This window comes from Sarcophilus harrisii, chromosome 1, assembly GCF_902635505.1.
Source record: "Sarcophilus harrisii chromosome 1, mSarHar1.11, whole genome shotgun sequence".
Lineage (NCBI taxonomy): Eukaryota > Metazoa > Chordata > Mammalia > Dasyuromorphia > Dasyuridae > Sarcophilus > Sarcophilus harrisii.
In genome coordinates, this window is record NC_045426.1 from 555,016,492 (window position 1) to 555,035,682 (window position 19,191).

General features: G+C 34.0%; 1 protein-coding gene across 8 annotated transcripts in view; it reads left to right on the forward strand.

Moving 5' to 3' along the window:
• The first annotated feature begins 1,507 nt into the window (after positions 1 to 1,507).
• SLC35B3 (solute carrier family 35 member B3) overlaps positions 1,508 to 19,191 on the forward strand; it is a 50,408-nt gene continuing 32,724 nt past the window's right edge. For 5 of the 8 annotated variants that reach the window (XR_004231024.1, XM_023496347.2, XM_023496348.2 and 2 more), the window contains exons 1-2: positions 1,795 to 1,927; positions 15,962 to 16,243. Coding sequence is in view for 7 of the 8 variants with exons in the window: in XM_023496347.2 (XP_023352115.1) it covers positions 1,868 to 1,927; positions 15,962 to 16,243 (342 nt within the window). In the remaining variant the exon portion in view is untranslated. Of the gene's footprint in view, positions 1,587 to 1,794; positions 1,946 to 14,897; positions 14,931 to 15,961; positions 16,244 to 19,191 lie in introns of those variants that run through there. The other 3 variants (XM_012541660.3, XM_012541658.3, XM_023496349.2) reach the window with 3 other exon arrangements.

Here is a 19,191-nt window from a genome sequence, read left to right on the forward strand (position 1 = left end):
ATTGTACAATCAGGAAGATTTGAGTTCAATTCCAGTCTGATTATTTACTAGTTGTCTAACTCTGGGCCGGTCACTTATAATGGAGAAAATAGTACCTATCATGGAAAATTTCGGTGAGAATCAAGGAAAAAAAGAGATAATAAAGTAAAAATTGTAAATTGTACAATCAGGAAGATTTGAGTTCAATTCCAGTCTGATTATTTACTAGTTGTCTAACTCTGGGCGAGTCACTTATAATGGAGAAAATAGTACCTATCATCGAAAACTTCGGTGAGAATCAAGGAAAAAAAGAGATAATAAAGTAAAAATTGTAAATTGTACAATCAGGAAGATTTGAGTTCAATTCCAGTCTGATTATTTACTAGTTGTCTAACTCTGGGCCGGTCACTTATAATGGAGAAAATAGTACCTATCACGAAAATTTCGGTGAGAATCAAGGAAAATAAAGAGATAATAAAGTAAAAATTGCAAATTGTACAATCAAGAAAATTTGAGTTCAATTCCAGTCTGATTATTTACTAGTTGTCTAACTCTGGGCCTGTCACTTATAATGGAGAAAATAGTACCTATCATCGAAAACTTCGGTGAGAATCAAGGAAAAAAAGAGATAATAAAGTAAAAACTGTAAATTGTACAATCAGGAAGATTTGAGTTCAATTCCAGTCTGATTATTTACTAGTTGTCTAACTCTGGGCCGGTCACTTATAATGGAGATAATCGTACCTATCATCGAAAACTTCGGTGAGAATCAAGGAAAAAAAGAGATAATAAAGTAAAAACTGTAAATTGCACAATCAGGAAGATTTGAGTTCAATTCCAGTCTGATTATTTACTAGTTGTCTAACTCTGGGCCAGTCACTTATAATGGAGAAAAAAGTACCTATCACAAAAATTTCGGTGAGAATCAAGGAAAAAAAGAGATAATAAAGTAAAAACTGTAAATTGCACAATCAGGAAGATTTGAGTTCAATTCCAGTCTGATTATTTACTAGTTGTCTAACTCTGGGCCGGTCACTTATAATGGAGAAAATAGTACCTATCATGGAAAATTTCGGTGAGAACCAAGGAAAAAAATTGATAATAAAGTAAAAACTGTAAATGGTACAAGGCCCATAGTAGTGCCATAGAAATATTCGCAATTACAATTATCAATCTCTAGCTCTATGATCCGAGGGCTTGTAAACCCTTTGACAACCTTTCAGTTAAACACAAATACCCTCTGGTACTATCTAGGGGGCCATCTTCCTCGTCTCGCTTTGCCATTTCCGTGCTGGGAGGCAGAGTTGGGGCCAGCTGACCCGGAGGGACCAGGCAGGGCCCTGGCGCGGCGGAGGCGGGACCAAACGCCGGCGCTCGGGGCCACGATTTCCCCTCCCCAGTTACCAAGAAGTTGGGTCAGGGAGGAGAGCGCCGAGCAGGAGGATGCGCCTGCTCGAGCCGCTCGGCGCTCCCCGTCCTCCCACGCCATTTCCCGCCGCAAGGAGCGGAGGCCGGCTAGTTGCCGCTACGTGGGCGACCCCCTCCGCCGCGCCTCGCCCCTCACCCGACCGGGAGAGGGAGCCCCCACAGCGCGTGTCAGCGTCGAGGTAACGAGCCCCGATCGCTCCCTGGGGCCAAGGGAGGGGGAAGGGAGCCCGAACGGGGAGGCCCCAACCGTGGGCATGGCAATGGGCCGGAGCGGCGCGGTTCGCGCTTTCGATTTTGCCGGCTGGATGGCGCTCGCGCGCATATGGACGCATGCGTACTATGCACGTACATACGTCCTATGCACGTGCATACGCACGTACGTATACACATACGCGGAAACGGAACGCGAGCTCCGGGATGCGGACCGTAGCCGAGGTGGCGGCGGCGCTGCTGGCAGGTGATGGCGGCGGAATTGGGAGCGCTCGCGACTGATCCTCCTGGGCTCCAGCCACCTTCCCAGGTGACCCCTCGGCCTTAGGTGGGCGTGGCCTCTGCCTTCTGCCCCTGCTGCACGGAGACATCCCTCTACCCCCCTCCCACATGCGTACACCTTCTTCCCCTTAACCCATTCGCCACTTTGCTCTGTAGCTCAGCCCCTTGCTCTTAGGTGCCTGCTGGGTTCGAGATGGTCGCACCTGTCGTGCTTTGGTTTTAATTGAAGGCAATATTCAATTGACACTCCCTGATTCTAGGGCGAACAGTATCAGTGAGTGCTTGGGTGCTGAGCGCAAGTGTTGAAGATTGCCGCTTTAAAGTTATCCATGAAAGTCTTGTTCAAGTACCTGATTGCTCTCAGTATGTGAAGCCCTTTTAAAAACACAAGGGAGCGTTATCTACCTATGGAGACATGCTACTTAAGCATATTATACATACAGTCGAGAGTGTTGAATATATGTGTATGTTTATGTTTGTAGGCTGTATGTCATATAGTATACATATATACACATGCATGCTCAGTGCTTTCACTTGTGTATGTACGTACATTGTTTATATAGTTATTGTTTTTTCTTTTTTTTTCTTTTTTATTACTTATTTATTTGTTTATTTATTTTATTTAATAGCCTTTTATTTACAGGTTATATGCATGGGTAACTTTACAGCATTAACAATTGCCAAACCTCTTGTTCCAATTTTTCACCTCTTACCCCCACCCCCTCCCCTAGATGGCAGGATGACCAGTAGATGTTAAGTACATTAAAATATAACTTAGATACACAATAAGTATACATGACCAAAACGTTATTTTGCCGTACAAAAAGAATCAGACCCTGAAATATTGTACAATTAGCTTGTGAAGGAAATCAAAAATGCAGGTGGGCATAAATATAGGGATTGGGAATTCAATGTAATGGTTTTTAGTCATCTCCCAGAGTTCTTTCTCTGGGCATAGCTAGTTCAGTTCATTACTGCTCCATTGGAAATGATTTGGTTGATCTTGTTGCTGAGGAGGGCCTGGTCCATCAGAACTGGTCATCATCTAGTATTGTTGTTGAAGTATATAATGATCTCCTGGTCCTGCTCATTTCACTCAGCATCAGTTCGTGTAAGTCTCTCCAGGCCTTTCTGAAATCATCCTGTTGGTCATTTGTTACAGAACAATAATATTCCATAATATTCATATACCACAATTTATTCAGCCATTCTCCAACCAATGGACATCCACTCAGTTTCCAGTTTTTAGCCACTACAAAAAGGGCTGCCACAAACATTCGTGCACATACAGGTCCCTTTCCCTTTTTTATAATCTCTTTGGGATATAATCCCAGTAGTAACACTGCTGGATCAAAGGGTATGCACAGTTTGATAACTTTTTGGGCATAATTCCAAACTACTCTCCAGAATGGTTGGATTCGTTCACAACTCCACCAACAATGCATCAATGTCCCAGTTTTCCCGCATCCCCTCCAACAATCATCATTATTTTTTCCTGTCATCTTAGCCCATCTGACAGGTGTGTAGTGGTATCTTAGGGTTGTCTTAATTTGCATTTCTCTGATTAATAATGACTTGGAGCATCTTTTCATATGACTAGAAATAATTTCAATTTCTTCATCTGGGAATTGTCTGTTCATATCCTTTGACCATTTTTCAATTGGAGAATGGCTTGATTTTTTTTTATAAATTAGAGTCAATTTTCTATATTATATAGTTATTTTTAACATAATATGCTAAGTCAGATCAGCAAGTCGGCAATCATTGTTAAGCAGGGTTGTGTGCCAAGCTTTGAAAATATGAAGAAGGGCAAAAGACCATCCCTTATCTCAAGCTGTTTGCAGTCCGAGTGGATGCAATCACTTATATTCCTCACCTCCCAAACCCTTCATCTTGAGATCTAGTTTATTGATATAGGGGAGAAGGAAAACATTTTAAAAATCAATTGTTTGGCTTGGCTCTCCTGGTAAGCACTTAAAGAAGTCCTTAAAAATTTAGATAACTGATATTTTCCGCGCTAAAGTAGCTATTTTTCAGAGGTAGTCCTCTGCATTCGTAACAAAAGAGTGGTTTCTGTTTTTGTTTTTCCAAGAGGTCCATATAGCCGTGAAATCACAAGTCTATACTAGGAAAAAAAAATTTTTTTTCTAAAATTAAGTAAGGTTCATGCCAAATCTTAACTGAATTCTGAAACAGTAGACAGTAATGATTATATTAGCTTTGGATGTAGTTTTAACTATGAGCAGTGATTGTAATGATTCCATTTCTACCCCATGCCTCTTCTTTCCCCATCCCCATACTCACATCTGTATTGTATCATGACTAGAGCCACGCTTGCTTGTCTGGAATGTCATGATCATTTGGGTTTGGAATATTTGTGACAAACTGCTGCTTCATTGATGGGGGCCTTTTTGAAAACTAATAATTAAAAATAGGGCCAGAATAATAATAACAATAATAATAATCAGAAGGTTGTTTTTCATTGTAGATATTACTGGCATCAGAAAGTGCAATGTGACACAGTAGGCATGATATTCTTGATTTAAAGACAGAGGATCCAGGTTCAGATATTCAATTTCAATTCAATTCAGAAATCATTTAATAAATGTCTGCTATCTAATGTTCCCTAAGGTCTTTTCCATTTCTAAATCCTGTGAACCTTGTGTGCTAGGAACCCTTCAACAAAAGAAATATTGGAAGTGTACTCTGCCCTTGGGAAACTGAAATTTCTAAATTTCTTAGTTGATTTTAATAGTAAGCCTTAGGGCGTGGATTCCCAGTTTGGGTTTTACATCTTATAGCACTACATCAAGAATCTATGTTTTCCTGGGTGTGGGAGCTCCCATATGATTACAACACTGAGTGGTTATAAGAATTACCAGTTTAAGCATTGTGAAATTATAAAAATAGAATTAATTTTTCAAATGAGTATATATCAATTAGAATTTTTCCTAAATAAGTAGTCATGAAGTAAAACAAATGGCATTTCACAACTTCCTCAAAGTGAAGCCATTGAGGTAATTACCTTAGAACTTCAGCTGGATTAACTTAAACATTAGTCATACCAATAAATATTGGTGGGCATAATTCCTTGCTTTAATATTATTCATTATAAAATATGACATTTGAATAATTTTTGTTATTGAATAAAAACTGTATTGAGAGTCTTCTTAAATTAACCAAAATACTATTTATATTCAGGAATTTTGTATCTAAAAATGTATATTTTTGAGCTTTTAAAAATATTTTTGTTAAATTTGTGCATTTTGATTTAGGCTACTTTAAATATAAACAAACTTTTCATTTAAATTGTTCTGTGATTTCATGCATGTAATGTCAAGAATGATACAAATACTTCTAAGCTCAGATGTGCTTTAAGTTTGTGATTGGAGTCAATATGTTATTAAATTTTATTTATATTTAGTGAGTGGTTTATTGAACAAAGTTTTCTATCACTGCTAGCCGGAACAAGACTCTTAACCTTTAATTCTGGAAGTCCAGACCCCCCCCCCCCCCAAAAAAAAAAAAAAATTTCATCAAAAACTTCGTCTCATACATACATTAGACTCTTGCCAGCTGCCTGAATTCCCTTTAAATTCCTTTTTTACCCTGACTCACTTGTTTCTAATTTACCTTGTTGCCTGATTTGGAATCACAGAAACATACTTTTTGAAATCTGGCGGCTTTGACTTTTTTTGCCTTTCTGCTTATATTAAATTAAACAAAATGAATGTGATATTGTATCATTACCTACTCAAAAGATTCTGTTTGGAAAAAGAGACAATTTTAATTAAATAATATTTTCAGAGTTTTTACTAAATAGAAAGATCTACATAGTTGTACATAGAAGAAAAAAAAATAGGACAGGACAAATGTGAAGTAGAAAAGAATTGACAGCTGTAAGCAACACCACAACAACAGCGACATCACTGCACAAATATTCTAAACTTTTTTCATTTACCACCTCTTTTTGGCCAACAAATTTTTACATGACCTTGGGAATATAGGTATGCAAAACTGGTATGCAAATAAAACACTTACTAAATATCATAATTTTGTGACACTCCCACCTTTAATATTCAGTTATGAAATCTCAAACTACAGTTTAAGAAGCTGGGTTCTAGATGATCTGAGGATTTTGCTCACTTTAACAAAGCAGGAAGATGTACTACCACATGATCTCCTCCCCCCCAACAGCGCAGAACTGAAGGATGCTTACCTAGTTATATAATTTAAGAATTTGATTAAGATATTTGATTTAATATATGGGAGACCCAGCCAATTTGAGAATCAGTCAACTAATATTTATTAAATCCCTAATGTGTCAGACACTGTGATAAGCACTTAGAATTGAAAGGAAAATAATAATAGCATGTATATACCCCTCTAGGTTTGTGAAGAGCTTTTCAGGCATTTTATCCTGACAACATAGAAGAGAGATAGATGCTATTATTATCCCCATTTTACAGATGAAGCAACTGAGACAGACAAGTTAAGTGAGTTACCTAACATCACACAGCTAGTAAGCATCCATGTACCACCTAGCATTCTGAGCAGAAACAATCCCTGCTTTAAAAGAACTTTAGTTGCACATATATGTGTATGTGTATAAAAAATGCATACAAGTAAAATACAAGATAACCTTGAAAAAATTATTAGGGGCATGGGAGACAAAGAATGGCCTCCTTCAGTAAATGACACTTGAGTTGACTCTTGAAGAAACAGACATTCCAAGAGGTGGAGATGAAGAGGAAGTATGTTACAGACATGGGGAACAGCTAGTACAGAAAGAGATGAAAGAATGAAGCATGATGGGGAATAGCAACTTGGTCAGTTTGGCTGGGCCAAAGGGGAATGTGTGCAAAATAAGATGTCAGAAAGGAGGAACCATAATGGAGCCTTGGTACACCCCAGTGTTGATAGGTATGATGATATGGATGATAGGCAAAGGAAATTGAGAAGAAACAGACAAGTAGGAGAACCAAGAGAATAAGGCCCGGAAAACCCAGTGAGTATCTAGGATGAAAAAGTGAGCAATATTACCAAGTGCCATAACAAAGTGGAGGAGGATGATTGAGAAAATAACTTAGCAATTAAGGTATAATTGGTGACTTCGGAGATAGAATTTTCAATTGAGTAATAAAATATGATACCAAATCACAGAACATTTAGAAGAGATGAGAGGAAATGGAGGTAACAAATGTAGAAGAATTTCTCCAGTTTGCTTGAGAAAGGCGGGGAGGAGGTGGGATAGGGAAGGGCTTCTTGAATTATAGCAGGGCTAGTAGTATCTAATGCAAATTAGTCTTGGATGGGGTAAGAAAGACAAGCATCTTTTAGGCATCAGATTATGGTGGACCTCAGGTATTTGAGAACGGGAAAAATAGCTCTGATTAACACTTTTAAGTAGAAACAAGTTATTGTGGCTTTTAAATGGTAGATTTCAAAGTATTGCCTAGAAATTAATGAAGCTGTTCCCCGAGGTAAATACATGAATTTTTCAGTTTCATATCCATTACATTCTTTTTTGGCCTAATCCATAGGAATGCTTAGTTTTGGGCACAGATTTTTCATCAATTTCCAGAGGGACATAGCTTCACGTGTGCATCGTAACTATGTGGGATTGGGACGCTTGGCAATAAATGTGGAGAAGGCGGTCAGGTGAGGAAGTAGAGAGAAATCTACAAATCAATCAAATACTGCCGACTAAAGACATCAAATTAACAGTGCCTTGATATCTAATAAATATTTGTTGCATATGCTTATATAGTAAAGAGTCTGAGTTCCAGTTTATTTATATGTCCTTACTCTGTGACTGTAGGAGGGATATTGTCTCAAGGATCCCACTCATTCCCCTAACTAGATATTCTGCCTCTCAAATGCAAATAATCATGCTATAAGAGGCCTATGACAATTCTCTTTTGTTTTAGTTTTACTTTTGTTTATAGGTAATATATATATATATATATATATATATATATATCCACTAATATAGATAATATATATCTTTTTGTTTTGTTAATTTAATTGCATGTTAAGGGAAAGTTAAAAGGAAGAGAAAGTAATGACTTTTGTGAGGGAAAGAAACATACTACTGAAAGATACAAAGAAAAATACATTTTTTTTAAAAATCTAAGCTCAATAGATTCTTTATACATTAGTTGAATATGTAAGGTCACACTTTTTTTTTTCATTGGCTTTTGTTTATTTTAGCCGCCTGGAAACTTTTTTCTAGACACTGAATCAAGAAAACTAGTCTAAAATCCATTAGATCATTTGAAAAATAACACTAATCAATGTTGATTATGTTGGACATTATATTATTACTTCTTATGTGCTTAATGTTAAATTGTAAAAAAAAAAAATTAAAGTTTAGAACTTCAGATAGCTTACTTATACTTTAGAATATATTATTTAAAAATAAGTATCATGAAGGCTACTTCCTTTCAAGAATCCAGTCAGATTTTATTTTAGACATTTCAAAAGTAAATAATAGTTTAAAAATTTTGTTGTAAGCACAATAATTACAAAGCTATAAATTGACTTGCTTTTCAAAAGTTTATTCAGATAAAGAGACTAAACGGAGTAGGAAATAACTTTTTTTTAAAATGCCAAAGGAGAATAAAAAATGAAGTTTAATAAGTTTAAAAGTTAATAGCTGGCTGAAGGATCCTCCCCATTTTTATATAGAGAGATAGCTATTTCTATTTTAAAGCCTTCTAAGGAAAAAAAAGATTATAATGTGTAGCCTTCAGAAAGCCATCCCAGTGTTAAATTTGAAGAATTGAGTTTAATTTAACTTTTATCTTTCAGCAAATCTTAATTGGAAACACAGCAGCCAGTTATTTTACATTTTCTTAGTCTCTGACATAGTATTTAAAAACATTAATTAAAGCAACTTTTGTTTTTCTCTTCTGGCCAAATACTCTTTTTATTCTCTATTTTTTTTTTTAAATCACCTTTATTTTTCCAGTCATTTGGTTGATTTTCCATTTCTTTTGGACTTTCTTTTGCCTTCAACTATTCCTTCTACACAACTAGAAATACAGTTTATCAACAATCCTACTGAATATTCAAGATTATTCTAGGAGAATAAAAAGAAAATAATTGACTTTTTATATGGCTCTTTATAGTTTGCAAAATGCTTTATACATCTTTTATTCTCATAGCAATCTTGTAAATATTAAAGATATTTTTCCATTTTACAGATGAGGAAATTAGATATAGATATCTTCAGTTTATATTTATAATTATTATATATTATTATATATAAATATAGCGATATATAGATAAATATGTATATATAAGATCTGACATATATTAACATTTTTCTTGGGTATTTCTCCCCCCTCTTTAATATTTTATTTTTTCCCCACTACAAGCAGCGCTTTAAAATTTTGATTTCTAAATTTTCTCCCTTTCTCCCCAACTTTTTATTAAGAAGGCAATCCATTTGATATAGGTTATACTTATATAATCATATAAAAAATTAAGAAAACAGGCGCCTTGGGGAGGGACAAGAAAAAATAAATGTTTTGATCTCCATTCAGTTTTCATCATTTCTTTCTCTGGAAGTGGGTAACATTTTTCATCATGAGTCCTCAGAATTGTCTTAGTTCATTAGATTTCTAAGAATAGCTAAGTCATTCACAATTGTTTATCATAATATATTGGTGCTACTATGTTTAATATTTTTCTGGTTCTGCTCATGTCATTTTGCATCTATTCATGTGTCTGTAGATTTTCTCTGAGCGTATCCATTTAATTTCTTATATAGTATTATATAGTATTCTTATACAGTAATATAATAGTATTCCATCATAATCATATACATCCACTTATTCAGCCATTTCCCAATTGATAAGCATCCCCTCAGTTTCCAATTCTGTGCCACTACAAAAGGAGCTTCTATAAATATTTTTTAATATATTGATTCTTTTTCTTTTTTAATTTTTTGGGAATACAGACCTTTGGGGATAAGTGGTATTGCAGGATCAAAGAGTATATATCATTTTATAACCCTGTACACATAGATCCAAATTGCTCTCCATAATGATTAAATATAGTGGTGAATTGTACATTAATGTCTCAATTTTCCTATCCCCTCTAACATTTGTCATTTTCCTTTTCTGTTATATTATCCAAGCTGATAGGGTCACCTCCTATTGGCACTTCAAAGATGTTTTCATCAATAGTGATTTAGAGCATTTTTTCATATGACTATTGATAGCTTTGACTTCTGAAAACCCTAAAAGTTGAGAAAATTCTTAGGAGTTACAAGTATCATTTTCCCATGTAGGGATGTAACTAGTTTAATCTCGTTGTATAACTTATGTTTTCTCTTTCCTATTTACCTTTTGATGTTTATCTTGGGTCTTGTATTTGAAAGTCACATATTCTGTTCACCTCTGTTTTTTTCTTCAGGAATACTTGAAAGTCATCTGTTTCATTGAATGTCCTTTTTTTTTTTATTTGAAAGATTATGCTCAGTTTTATTGAATAGATGATTCTTGCTTCTTTTTTTACACTGGAATATCATATTCCAAGCTTTTTTTTATGATTTTCTTGCATCACTCATTTCTTTTCCCAATTTATGCTTTTCCTGTTTTATATGATTTTTTTAAAAAAACCTTTTAAAATTTCCAATAATTATTGTTGAGTTTTAAACCAATTCTTATTTTTCTTTGATCTTTTGAATGTAGCATATTTGATTGTTGTCTTCCGGGTTTGTGTTTTGATATTCCCTGTCATCATAGTCACTTTCTATGGTCAGGTTCTTTTGTTGTTGTTTTTGTTCATTTTCCCAGCGTATTTTTTGATTTTTAATTTTATATTAAATTTGGGCTGTGCTCTTGAGACAGAGGGAGATTTGTCCCAAATTTCAAGTTTTTTGTGCAGTTCTTTTAAGAGCTTGTTCTGAGAGGGTCTCTTAAGTTGACTTCAAAGTAATCTTCTAAAAAGGAAGAGTGGCATTCCTTATGGAAAAAGAAACAGCATGGATAAATAGAGACAGTAAACAGCAAAATCACTGTCATTTCATAGGTAATGACATGATACATCCTACCTTTTAGAAAATTAATGTGACCGAATTATGTACCCTGGATTGAAAGTAGGCAGGGCTGGCCAGTGATATTTCATCATTGAGCAAGCATTTTTTAAGTGCTTGCCAGGTGCCACCAGACACCACCCATTGGGAATACACAGAAAAGTTTTTAAAAATCAATCTCTGTCCTCACAGAGCTTACACTTACCTGGTTGTTAACTGCATAAAAATGCAGATGACATTTGGTAATTGATCTCATGGGAACTGATGAGGTCATAAGTCAAATGGCAAATAAAAGGACATTACAAACTTTGGAGAAAGCAATTTCAGTTAATGATTCTTTCATCCCTGTTAACTGTTGTCTGATATCTCTTCTGCTCTTTGCTGCTAAAATTTTATTTTATATCTTTATGTTTTTTATATTAGTAGTATCTTTACTGTATTTCTGGCAATAGGTCATGTAAGATAATCTCTGAGGTTAATTTAATTTTATTCAGGTCAACATGCTGAACATTAAAAAATTGAGTAAAATAACTGACTTTATTTTGACCTCATTCATATTTACAAGCTAAAAAAAAATGAGATTTCCTGTGTTTTCAATTCATAAGTGAATTCTCAATATAAAATGAATTAATACAAAAGGAGCAAAATTATTTTTATACCTGTAGAAGCTATTGCTGTTAATATTATTTAGAAGGCCCTACTGAATAGAGGTTTTTATATTTTTAAAATAAATATAAGTTATTACATTGCTTAAATCCTCCTATATTATATAACTTTCATCAATTGATTTTCTCAATTAAATTAATTAATTAATTTTCTTTATTAAAACTTAGGTGAATCAATAATTTCAAAGATATGTTACCTCCTCTATCAATAGAGATTATAATCTATTCATGTCTTCTTCCTCATCCTGTGTGGTCTCTCTTTAAAGTATTGGAGACCTTCTTTGGGGTCTTTGCCTTTTTTGTGGCTCCTACTATAGTAGGCCATACTATATATTTATGTATAATCTCAGATTCATAATACTGGATGTCTCATAGGCATCTCATACTCAGCATGTTCAAAAAATAATTTTGTTCCCTAAAAAGACCCTCACTCAAATTTCTCTATCATTGTTGTCAGTTATACCATCCTGTCAATTACAACCCACAACTTCTGTTTCTCTCTTTCCTTGCTGGATCTTTTTCCAAGGCATATCTGTTTACCCATGGGGCTGTGCCTGGGTCCTATTCTCTTTCTCTGTATACTATTTCAGTGGGTAATGCCATCAACTCCTATAGTTTCATTTTTCTCTATATTGATGATTCTTTCATCCATTTATCCATCCCTAACCTCTCTGCTGACCATCAGTTTAATTATCTTTAACTGCTATTGAATATATTGAATTGGATTGAACCGTGGCTATCTTGAATTCAGCATATCCAAAACTGAACTTGTTACCTCCCCATCACCAACCCAAACTTTAGCATCTTCCAAACTTCTCAAACTAGTTCCACGGTACCCAAGTCACCCAGGCTTACAAAATAAGTGTTGTCATAGTCTTTTCCCCTCTGCCTCCACAATTTCCAATCAGTGTCAGTTCCTTTTGATTTTATCTTTGTGACATATATATACCTTCTTCTCTTTTCTAGCACTGCTACACCCTGGTTTAGGCCCTTATTATTTCATACCTAGACTATTTCAAAAATATTCTGGTTTTCCTACTATAAGCTTCTTCCCATTGAAGTTCTTTCTTCACTTAGCTTCCACAGTTACCTTCTTAAAGCTAAGGGCTGACCAATGTCATCACTCTACTCAGTAACAACTCCATGTCTCCCTGTTGCCTCCAGGATCAAATATAATCCTCTGTGCAGAATTCAAAGCTCTTCATAATCTGCTTCCCAGCCTCCTCACTTTTATCTTACTCCTTTTTATCCTCATTTAATGTTTGATACAGTGACACTCTTCCCCTTCTAGTTCCTTGTATTATCTCCTGACTCCAGGGATCTTCACTGGCTGTCCTCATCTCTGCATCCAGGCTTCATTTAAGTCCCAGGTAACATAATACCCCCACAGCAAGTCTTTCCCAATCCCCCTTCATTCTATTATCTTCTCTGGATTTATTGTCTCAAACTTAACCTTTGGTATTTAGGTTTTGTTTTTTTGTTTTTTGCTTATTTGCACACAGTTGTTTGAATATTGTCTTCCCCACTAAACTAGGAACTCCTTAAGAGTAGGAATTATCTTTTGCCTTTGTTCGTATCCCTACAACTGAGCAGAATTCCTTAGCACATAATAGTCACTTTATTAATGTTTATTGATTGACCAGCTGAAAGCATTTCATTATTATTGTACACAAAATGGAATCTGAATGGATTAAATGATTAAAATATTTAGGGTCTGTACATAGACATCTGATTTGGAAATGATTCTTACATCAGTCATGTTTTATGACATTATTTTAGCACTTGTCATTTCTGTCACTTTATAACTCTTAGAACTCTTTTGACCTTCACATTATGATTCTTTTATATTTATTAAATATCTCTGTGAAATAGTTTATAAGCATAGTTATTGTCATTATATTTTTTCCATTTTTCAAAGTTAATGTCTCATTTGAAATTGACTGGAAGCTACTTCACTTTAACACTCTTTTCATCTTTATTATTCTTTAATGTGTTCTTAATTTTGACATTTGCCCTAATTAGCTGATGATTTAATAACTATGCAAAGATAGTTCCAAAATTACTACCATATTGGTAACCAGACATGTCCCATTTTAAATAAAGTCAGATTCATTTTTTTAATGTTACTATTTGGTAATTGCTGTGCGTTAAGCCTTTCAGGTTTCCTTGGCAAAATGCTTATAATATATGGGCATGATGCTTCTTTAATTTTTAATCATACTTATTTTCATCTATTTGTATATAATGTTACCAATTATTGCTTATAGATTGATTTTTTAAGATAATTTTCCACATTTTTTAATAGAGTTTTACTCAAATCATTCAGTATAATACAATTTGCTACATAAACTGCATCAACCTTTTATATACAATCACCATGATTCCCTCAAGCCTAGGTAACAAAATAGACTATTAAATAATGTTTCTTATTGCCTTGAACACTTGATAAAGACTATCGTTGCCAATTACTTTTAAAGTCTGACATATAAGCCATTCTTCCATTTAGCTATAGTTACCTTCTTCTGTCTTAAGGTTTCTTTCTAAGTATGAATGAAAGTTTCTCCAGAGGCATAGCTGCTAGTTGAACATTAAATAAAGAAAGCACTTTTAGAGTATCAAGTTAAATTAATGCATGAAAAGATTCTTTAAAAAAAGTATTTGACTATAAACAGACTCTGTCCTGCTCAGCTAGTCCTCTAATACGCTTACAAAAGTAAGAGCAATTGGGGATGGGTTGGGTTTTTTGTCAGTTCCATTGGTAGACATGACTAAAAAAACTTTAATCAGCATATGCATTTTTTTTCCATTGCCTGTAATGTTCTCTTCTCTAAAATATAATCATTTTCTGGTAGCAGGTGTCTGGGGGTGCTTCTGGAGGCAGCCTTAGTTTCAGTTCAGAGTAATAATCACAGTCAGATGCAGTCAATGTTAAAGTCCAATCCTTTATTGTTTCCTTTTCAAGTCTTGTGTCCTTCCTTGGTCCTGGTTAGCTTTCTTAGATGCCTATCTCTCTCCTTGGTTCTGAGAGCTCCTGTCACTTGTCCTTTGCCTCTGCCAGCTTCCGCCTCCAGCTCCCTCTGAATCCAAAGCCTCCAACCAGCACAATGGTGGAATATCGAATGGATCTGACTCCTCCTCCAAGAGAGTGGGCTTGTGGGAGCTGTGACTTGTGAATCTCCTCCACTGAATGCTGACTTGTGAATCTCCCAAAAGTCTCTCCTGGGCTTGTGGGAGCTCCTCTTTATATATCCTCTCCTAAAGGTGTGAACTCTAATGTTTGAACCAATGTGTGTGCTCTCCCAAAGGTGTGAACTCCAAAGGTGTGTGAACTCTCTTAAAGGTGTGAACTCTAAAAGTGTGAACTAAGTACATAAGCATTGTCTCTATTAATTCCAGTGACTTAGCACCTTGTCTTAAATTCTGGCCCATAACAATTTCCCTTAAAATTTAGTGTAATTATTATTATCAAATAATAACTTGCTGGACACTGTGCTACAATCCAATGTTCTTTTTAAAGCAATTTAAAAAATCAGTAATAAAGATAACAACTTCAGACATTTAAATACCCTATCTGATTTGAATTTCACAACAACCCTATGAGACAGTACTATAGGCATTATTATCCCCATTTTACAAATAAGGAAACTGAGGATTTTTGGAGTAAATGACTTGTCCAGGGTCACACAGGTAGTATTTATCAAAAGTAGGTTTTCTAGGATTCTCTCTGGTGCTAATCATTGAGGGAGTTAACAAAAAATCATTCATGGAAATCTAATAGATCGTTGTGCTATTTTAAAAAATGTTTGTTTAGAAATAGTTATATGAATATACAACGGCAAAAGTTATATTCCATATTCTTTGTACAGTCTTTGAAACTTTACATGTAAAAACTAGGTAAATATTTTTATTTTTAAAAGGGTTGCCTCAAAATAAAAATATGATTTTTAATTCATTATTTTGAAATAAACTAACATAGGAAACAATGTATTTTATAACATGAATGTTATTTTGACGTAATGGTGAAAATATGACTTTTATATTTATGTATATTATAAACTCTCTAAAATGTATAACCCTAGGATTAAGATAGTAATTTAGTATTAACTATTAGTTTGTCGCTGTGGAAATGAGTATAAAACAGGCTGTTTATATTGTGACTTTACCATCATCTTAAACAGGAGAAGATGAATTATGATCATAGGCATACATATTTTGACAGTTATATAAGGTAAATAAATACTTTTATATTGAGAATGAGTGAGATCAGTTTGTATAATTTTAAAATGCAGTGTTTAATGTAAGATAAATGAGATTTGAATTTCACATATCTCTTTTTTGTCTCTTTCTCTAGGACTTTGGTCAACATTCTAAGAAAGAGATCAAAAATAAGGAAGGTAGCTTCATAAGCACTGAATGCATCGAACTAAGAACAATGGATCTGAAATTCAACAACTCCAGGAAATATATTTCCATCAGTGTCTCTTCCAAAGCCCAAACTATGTCACCCCACATCAAGTCAATAGATGATGTTGTAGTACTTGGCATAAATCTCAGCAAATTTAACAAACCCACTCAGTTTTTCATATGTGTTACAGGAGTATTTGTATTTTACTTAATCTATGGATATTTGCAGGTAAAGAAAAAATAATCCCATTTTCATTTATTTTCTTTTTTATTAATGGTATTTGTTCTTATGCAATAGTACTTAAATATACATGTATACATGCATATTTATGTGTGTATAACACTATTTGGCTGACTTAGTAAATCCTAAATTTTAAGTAGGTAAAAGTTTTATAAAATTTACTTTTTATATCAATTTTCCTGCTATCTCTACAAAGATAAAGTTAATTCTGCAACTCAAGTAGAGGAACATTATGATTTTCACAAAAATCTGGGCAGTAATTTACAGATTCTTATTAGTGATAGAAAAAGTTATAAAATTAGATTCTAATAAATTATTTGAATTACAAATTTAAAATTTTCTTTGGAAGTGTGGAAAAAAGTTTAAAGTAAATGTAACTAAGGAGATCATTATTTGTGTCCTGAATAATCTCAAGATTAATATTATCAACTAACAAGCCATCCAATTAATAAATATTTATTAAGAGCCTACTTAATAGTGCCTGGCACTATGCTGTGCTAAACCAGAGGACTAAAAGGAAAGGCAAAAGACAAACCCCATAAAAAGCTCATGATCTAATGGGAAAGCTCATTCAAACAAAGTATATACAGAATTAATAAGAAATAAATCAACAGAAGGAAGACACTGGAATTAAGAGGATTTTGAAAAACTACCTGTAGAAGGGGGATTTTAGCTGAGACAAGGGAAGCCAGAAGGTAAAAATGAAGGAGGAGAACATTTCAGGCATGACAGACAGCCCTTGAAAATGTCTATATCCAAAAGACAAATCTTTTCAAGGAACAAGAAGGAGGTCAATGTCTTTGGGTTGAAGAGTACTGGGAGTGTTAGGTATAAAAAGATTGGAAAGATGGGGAATGGAGAGGGTGGCCACTAGTTCTTATACATCTTGAAAAATAAACAGACTTTTATATTTGATTCTGGAGGTAATAAGGATCCATTGAAATTTATTGAGTAGAATGACGTGATAGTGCCTGCACTTTTGGAAAATCACTTTGACAGCTATGTGAAGGATGGACTGTGACAAACTTATCAATCAGACTATGAAATGATCCAGGTGTGAGATGATGATGGCAATGTTAGAGGAGGGACAGGGGAATGAATATTTGAGAAATCTTTAAAATCAGTAGGTCTTGGCAACATGTATATGGAGGTGTGAGAGAATCAAAAATGACATCTAGTTTGTGAACCTTGTATCTGTAATAATAGAGAAGTTTGGAAAGGAAAATGAAGAGGGTTTGGGGGAAAAGATAATGAGTTTAGCTTTTGACATTTTCAATTTAAGATGTCTACAGAATATTCAGTTAAGATGTCTAATAGTTGGAGATGGAAGAGTAAAGATCAGCAGAGTGGTTAGGAGCTGGATAAATACATTTGAGAATCATTAGCAGAATGATGATAATTAAATCCACAGGAAGTGATGAGCTCAAGTGAAATCTTATAGTGGGAGAAGTGAAGAGGGCTTAGGACAGTGTAGTAGGTTTTGACCTGCATATTGATCCAGCAGAGGAGAATCCTAAGCATAAGGGCCAGCTTTTACAATCAGTGTGTTCATCTTTGGAGTTACACAAACAACAGAAAAATAGTCTCTACCCTGTCTGTTAGGGAAGAACTGTTTACAAATAAGCATATCCAAAATAAATGCAAAGTAAATGGGAGGAGATACTAATAGATGGGGGAAGTGGGAGTAGTCAGGAAAGGATTCTTGTAGAAGGTTGAGTAGTTTTGAAAGACAAAAGATGATTTCATAGGTGATGGCCAAAGGAAATTAGCCAACAAGTCCATGCAATGCACAAAGACAGGATGTGTGTCATATCAGTCCCAAAAGTTTATTAAATCCTTCTTAAAATTTTTAATATTTATACATAATAATTTTACCATATTGAAATATCTTAAGAAGTATAATGAGTATCATTAAATAATCCTCTTTGAAAAGTTCATTTACCTGCCTCATCCAGAATCTGTTTTTAAAAGCATTTCTTACATTACAAGTACTTACTAAAATTTACCAATATGGGAATTTTACCAGTGGTGGTTTTGATTAAAATTGAAATGTAAAAGACTGCTATAATTATATATATTTTTATATATGAAGTTATATGAATAGCTTGTTGTTTTTTTATGGATGTTTGTTAAATTCATCTACGATATTTTTACATAATGGGGAATTGTGTCATCATTATTGCAGAAGAACAGGAATCAGTGATTTGAATAATTTTCTTAAGGAAACATTTAAGTAACAAATAGAAATAAAAAGTAATTATCTTCCTTTTAATCCTTTAAAGTAGCATGTACAGAAATCAACAAAAGTTATTTTAAAAGGTCATTATAATTTGACTCATTTTTGTCATAATTATTTTTTAAATCCATATTCCTATGAAAATAGTTGTAATATAAAAATATGGTATTAGATTTCATTTATAGTAAAAGTCTAGACCTTTGGCAATGAAAAATCTGATAGATTAGTTACACATCGTACCAGTCATATTTTATGTTAAATGCCAAACCGTACATTTTGTTTTCTTTTACCTAAAAGCAAGCAAGGCAGTTTACAGATTGATATGTACAAAGGAATTAATAGTTCCTTTTTGATATAATGCCAAGAGACACTTTAAATTTTTTTTCATGATAATCAGCAAATGTATAATTCAGTATATTATTGCTTTTTTTTAAAAGTTTTAAGCAAAAAAATTCTTAGTAGCCTTATTTGATTTCTGGGTTTTTTTTTTTTTATTATTATTATTTCAAGCATAGTTACTTATTTGTTGAGTACATTTATAGCTGTGAAGATTCACATTTGCTAAGCTCATTTTCAACTACAAAATCCCACTCTTATAGAGTGAGTCATGAACATACAAATCTCCCAATTCAGACAAATTATGGTTAGGTCAGTCTGATTTAAGAAATTTGAATTATAAGATTGTTTTAAAGAAAATTAT